At 33.9% G+C, this 6,425-nt stretch overlaps 1 protein-coding gene across 1 annotated transcript; it reads right to left on the bottom strand.

Moving 5' to 3' along the window:
* Positions 1 to 805: 805 nt before the first annotated feature.
* LOC107772865 (F-box protein SKIP19-like) lies at positions 806 to 6,221 on the bottom strand. Its single transcript, XM_075252656.1, is given in 2 exon segments — positions 806 to 1,738; positions 6,008 to 6,221. Coding segments are annotated over 2 exon segments (684 nt in total). The 5' UTR covers positions 6,163 to 6,221; the 3' UTR covers positions 806 to 1,209.
* Between the last annotated feature and the right edge of the window lie 204 nt (positions 6,222 to 6,425).

The following is a 6,425-nucleotide window of genomic DNA, read 5'->3' as shown; positions in this document are numbered from 1 at the left end:
CATAAACATTAAAAGGTAGCTATAGAATATAATTTTTTAAAATGATAAGGTAGTTATAGAATATAATTTTTTAAAATGATATTTGTTTAAAATAAATGAGGTGTTAACTTTTGCTATAGGAGGTAAAAATTTCTAAATCAAAAGGGCCGGAGCTAAGTTGTTCCCTCCTGCTAGAGGCCATTTTGGAGTTTTAGAAGTGAGAATCGACCAATCTGTTTAAGTCAAGTAGTAAACTCTACTTCTTTAATAACTTTTAATAAAATTTGTTAAAAGGTGGATGAAGTTTCAAGAGCAAAATTATCAAACGAATATAGCAGTGAAAAATTGAATAATAGGCAAACACATTGAGAGTTGATCTTGAGAACTTTTGATAACTCAATTTTCTTAAGAACTCAGGTTTGATATCAGGAAAAAAATTTGAGATGACTTGGTTATAATTTTGGGAACTCAAATCACGGTACTGATAAGATGACTTGCAATGGGAGAGGAAAAAGTTGGTTGACAAGAAATTTTTTTGATATATTCTCCACGTGTCATTCATTAATTCATCTTTTTTGCCATGTCGTGTGTTTGAAAGTCATGCACCACATCTTTACAGGAGATTGTCATTTAGGGGTCTGGTACGTAGTCTAAATTGTCGTGGGATTATAATCCTTGGATTGTAATTCCTGGACTAAATTTTCCACATGGGATGTAGGATAAAATAATTCCAAGTTTAATAGGATAAGATGGAATATTCTGGATTAAGTCTGAAATTTAACTTATACCAAACACGAAAAAAATTTAATCTCAAATCTTATCCCTCGTACCAAACTACCCCTTAGGAATCTAATAGGCACAGTTTGCCTCTAGTTCAAGTGTTGATAGGTATAATCCTTAGTCAAGTGTTTAAATGGAATAGTTGGTCATGTTTGAGAGGCCGCCTATGTATTCAACCAAATACATTTATATAAAAACACTACTTAATCATTACATACTGATTTCCTTAGGAACTTAGTCCCAATGGCGATATGCGCAATACAAAATATTCCCTATGTTATCAATGCCATATTTAGCCACCAGGTTAAGAACTTGGTTTCCTCTTCCGAATATGTGAAAGAAGTACTGGTGTTCATAATCCAATGACCAAAAAAAGCCCGCAACTTCAAAAATGGGGCTAATGCTAGAAACACGACTTCTAGTAGTCAGTAGATCTTTTCAAAAATCAAATTAATAATCTGACATGTCATCCGACATCTCATCTTCATCCCCACAAGTATCAAATGAAAATTCAAAACCTTTCAGAGAGTCACCAGGGTGCTTCACATCTTTAATTTGTCCAGAAATTCTACTACTCAAGACTTCATTGAGGCTAACATTTTTGCACAGCCGCAGGTCAAGTGATACAGGATGAGGACAGCCATCAAGAATAGCTAGGAGGCCTTCATTTGTCATAGTATTCCCAATGAGCTGAAGGTTCTGTAAGGCAGGCAAGTTCTTAGCAATAGCTAGAGCCTCTTCGTTTCTAAAATCTCCTTCACCAAAGTCATCACCTGATCCCATATAACATGAGTTATTCAATTTAAAGGACGTCAACCGTGGGCAAGAGCGTCCAAGAGCTTCAATTCCCTCTGTGGTGATATCAGTGTGCGTCAGACTAAGCTCCTCTAACAATGGGAGCTTTTGAACTGCTTCAACCGACCCGTCACATAACATACCATAGCAACAAGCAATACTAAGTCTTTTCAGTTTTCCTGATCTGGTAAACAAAAGTATAAATGAATCAATGGATGTGTCCAGTGAATGAAGCGGTATCACTAAACACAGTCAGGCCTAGTACAGAAGACTAGTGCAAGGTATAATAGTAGGATAAAACAATATACTCCTTTACTTTAACAAAAAGAAGAAAAAAAAAGTAAACAACATCAGAAAGATTTAGCGAAAGAGCAGTTTTCTGTGTATCATTTCTGTTGGCGAAGTAAGAGGAGGAATGGAGTTTTAGGGGCAACACAAACAAAAAGAGTAAGGAAATACCACGGTAATGAATTCAGAAAGGGGCCTAACATGTCTTACCTCTCTTCTTGTTGTAATCTGGGAAGATAGGAACTTTATGAGAATTATAATTCTTTGTTTTTGGGATGAGTTAGAGGCTGTATCCTATCTCATATAGTAACTACTGTCTTTTTTCATTTTCGCTCAAGTACTTCCCATAATGACAGCTTGTGGCAGTGCTTGGACTCTCACTACTAGAAAATAGCTTTTTTTTTTTACTACCAAAATAGTCAGAAAGTATCTATTTTGATTGTTTTTAAGTAGCCGGAAAATTTATTTTGCCAAAGATCCGAGAAGGTAGGTATTTTCCGACTGAAGTAGTCAGAACATTAATTAAATAATCATTTATTTTAAATTATTTTTGACCACCGTAGTCTGAATGTTATATATAAAAAAATTTATTTATTAAATATTTCGACTGTCGCAGTCGAAACAGAGGTGTGAAAATAATTTTATTTATTTTTCTGACTACATTAGTCTGAATTTGTAATATGCTGGAAAGTTTCAATAAACAACTTTTTGACCATTGTAGTCGGGAAAATCATTATTTCTCGGTAGAATGTACTATTTTTCCGATTACAATAGCCGAAAAATTGGGTATTTTTTAGGTAAAATTCTGCCAATTTATTAACTATACCACCTGCCAAATAACCAATACAATAATCCAACAAATCATTTCCAACCAATCAAACCGAAGAAAATTCAAATTACTAAAACATTCAACAAACAAACACTCAAACCTCATTAAATAATATCAAACTAAAGCATTAATCAAAGTCTAAATACTCAAAACCATTCAAATCAAGTCTAAGTAGCTAATAGATATCGACACGAATATAATAAAGTTTAAACATACCACAACGTCCAAACCTACCATAAAGTCTAAACATCTAGGAATAACAAACAACCATAACACACTACTTTTCATCAGATTTTGTCTCTTCATCATCACAAGATTGGGGCATGTGCTTTTTCATGAATTTATCCACTTTGGCAAAGTAAGCTTCGGCTATTTCAATCCGTTTCGACATCAATTCAATCTGCTTTCGTATCGCTTCCATTTCTTCCTGGTTTTGTGCAGTAGAAGCATCCGGCAAAGTTTAGTTGTGTTTAAATAAAACCAAATAAAATAAAGGTGAAATTTACCAATCTTCATCGATGTGCAGATCCCCCAGTGTGCAACGAGCCACCCTTTTGAGAGGCTCGGGCTGCCTTTGCTCGTTCACTCTTCTTCTTAAATTCAACACCATCCCATATTTCTAAAAAATTTAGCCACATAGCTTCTTTTATCTAATCAGGCTTCTTCTTTTCTCGAGCTTTATACAATAAATCTGAAATTCTATTTTTTGCTTTCTTCTCGAAAACATCTTTTATTTCATTGTCATAACATTGTTGTCACACACTTCGTATGCAAAATAATTAAATAAAGTAGATTGAAATTGGGTATTTGATAAATAAATTAAAAATACAGTTTACATGTACCCTAAACTGATTCCACATTGCATCTCTGATATGATATAAAATTTCTTTCCATCTACCCCAAGCACATGGTTATAGAGTCTCTTAAGCCACTTTACAATGATGATTGGGGTAGATGAAAAGAAATTCCATATTATACCAGAGATGCAATGTGGAATCAGTTTCGGTTACATATAAACTTTATTTTTAAATTATTTATCAAGTACTCAATTTCACTCTACTTTATTTAATTTAATTTGCAGAGGCAGTGTGTGGGGCAGCAATGTTATGACAATGAAATAAAAGACGTTTATGAGAAGAAAGCAAAAAAAGGATTTCAGATTCATTCTATGAAGCTCGAGAAAAGAAGTCTGATTGGACAAGAGAAGATGTGTTGCTAAAATTTTTAGAAATTAGGATGGTGCTGAATTTATGAAGAGTGAACGAGCAAAGGCAGCCCGAGTATCTGAAAAAAATGGCTCGTTGCACACCAGGGGATCTATAAACTTTGTTGTACATCGATGGAGATTGGTAATTTTCACCTTTATTTTCTTTGATTTTATTTAAACAGAATTGAACTTTTATCTAAATTCTATATCCTATTAATTTTGTAGGAAAAATTAAAAGGGGGGTCAGTGTCTCATACTGAAAAAGAAGGATGATTCAAGAGAAGGATGGGTCGAGCCACGTGCAGAGTAAACAAATGTAAAATCATAACTTTAAGACTTCCTATTTTGCTTTGATAGTAATTTATTTATATAATCTTATTATTTTTGTTTCAAGATGGATTTCATAGAAGCTTGGAAGAATGTCGTCAGACGCAGCCTGCTTCTGAGGATGATACCCTAATCCAACCATCATGGATATATGCGGCAGGTGGTGTATCGAAAGGTAGAGTTTACAGGCTTAGAGTACAATCATCCTCTTGTCGTCCATCGTTAGTGTTGTCGGATGCTTTTATTGCACAAATCAGAAAGAAATGAAAGCGAAGCCAAAGCAGATTGAATTGTTGTCAAAACGGTGTGAAACAGCCAAAGCTCACTTTGTTTAAGTGGATAAGTTCATGAAAAAGCACATGCCCCAATCTTATGACGATGAAGAGACAGAATCTGATGAGGGAGTAGTGTGTTATGATTGTTTATTATTCCTAGATGTTTAGACGTTATGGTAGGTTTGGGCGTTGTGGTATGTTTAGACTTTATTATATTAGTGTTGATGTATATTAGCGACTTAGACTTGATTTGAATAGTTTTGAGTATTTAGACTTTGATTAATGCTTTAGTTTAATATTATTTAATGGGGTTTGAGTGTTTGTTTATTGAATGCTTTAGTAATTAGAATTTTCTTCGGTTTGATTGGTTGGGTTGGTTGGTCGGAAATGATTTGATTGAATTGGTTGGATTATTAGTTTGTTTATTGTATTGGTTATTTGGCAGATGGTGTAGCTAATAAATTGACAAAATTCTACCAAAAATATACCCAATTTTTCGACTACTGTAATCTGAAAAATGGAACATTCTACCCAAAAATAATGATTTTTCCGACTATAGTGGTCGGAAAGTTTATTGAAAATTTCTAGCAAATCGCAATTTCTGACTGCTATCATCGATTTTTTTTTTAATTATTTTCACTTTTATGTTCCAACAACAACAATCGAAATATTTAATAAATAATTATTAATTATTTTTTAATATAAATAATTATTTAATTAATGTTCCGATTACTTCAGTCGGAAAATACCTACCTTTTCGGATCTTTGGCAAAATACCATTTTTCGACTACTTAAAAACAATTGGAATGTAGTCGGAATAGATACTTTCCGACTATATTGGTAGTAGGAAAAAAACTATTTTCTAGTAGTGCCTGGACGTCAAAAGCTAGCAGAAATGCCTAATCCACACTTATATAGTTATTTGTGGAGGAACAATCACATTCAAAGAAAAGAACATAAACTTCTTTCTGATGTATAGGAAATTAAAAGTTCATGGGACATACATTGGATTATGTCAACTATACATCAACTATTGATCATGAGTGTGAACTATTACTGGGTTATTTAATGGTTCTACGCTTGAGCAAAACTCACACACCAAAAGGAAGCGTCGAGAACTAAAACATATGGCTATTTGTCTTAAAACCTCTGGCAGGTGGTTATTTTTTACCATTTTAACATTGTGTTCAGTCAAACATGTAGAAAGCATTAGCTACGGGTATGGATGAACCCAGTAGCTTTTGCTTAAAACATGTATTTGTATTAGAAAATTCATAAAATTTGTATAAATATTTAATTGCGAACCAGTAACTAAGACGAGCTATGGGTTCAACGACCAATTCAAACCCCCAAAAACTTCAAATCCTACCTCCGCCTCTGAAGGCAACCACCGCTAAACTCTTCCAAATGCAAGAACAAAAATAAACATTTCTAAAAAGGTTAACCAAAAAAAAAAAAAAAGGAACAACAAACAAACAAACAATGCGCCTACACTGGAAGCCTAAACTAAGGAAAGACAGAAATTACCTTTCTGCTACATAGGAAAGCAACTTATCAGTGGCAAAGTACTCCAAATTGATATCAGCTAATTCGCCTTGGCTGCGATCGACGGCATGTCATCACATTTCCCCTAAATCGTAATCCATATCAGATGGTTCCAACCATGGCGGCTTTTTCACCATTGACGCCTTCTGGTTTTTGCCTTTTTCCCTTTCGATTCATTGTTGTTTTCAAGGATTGGATGAATTGGGAAAGTGAGGAAATAGAAATGAGAGGAAGCTATATATAGGCTGTGTGTTGGGTCCTTGTAGTGTAAGATGCATTTAAATATTTCATTTCCAATTTCTTTTGCCGCCTTCTTTTGTATTTGCTCAACATTATATTTTAAGCTGCATTTTCCAGAATTTATTATATTTTCTAAAAGGGTAAAACTAATTTTCTCCCT

This window comes from Nicotiana tabacum, chromosome 5, assembly GCF_000715075.1.
Source record: "Nicotiana tabacum cultivar K326 chromosome 5, ASM71507v2, whole genome shotgun sequence".
Taxonomy (NCBI): domain Eukaryota; kingdom Viridiplantae; phylum Streptophyta; class Magnoliopsida; order Solanales; family Solanaceae; genus Nicotiana; species Nicotiana tabacum.
This window is presented reverse-complemented; position numbering and strand designations above follow the sequence as displayed.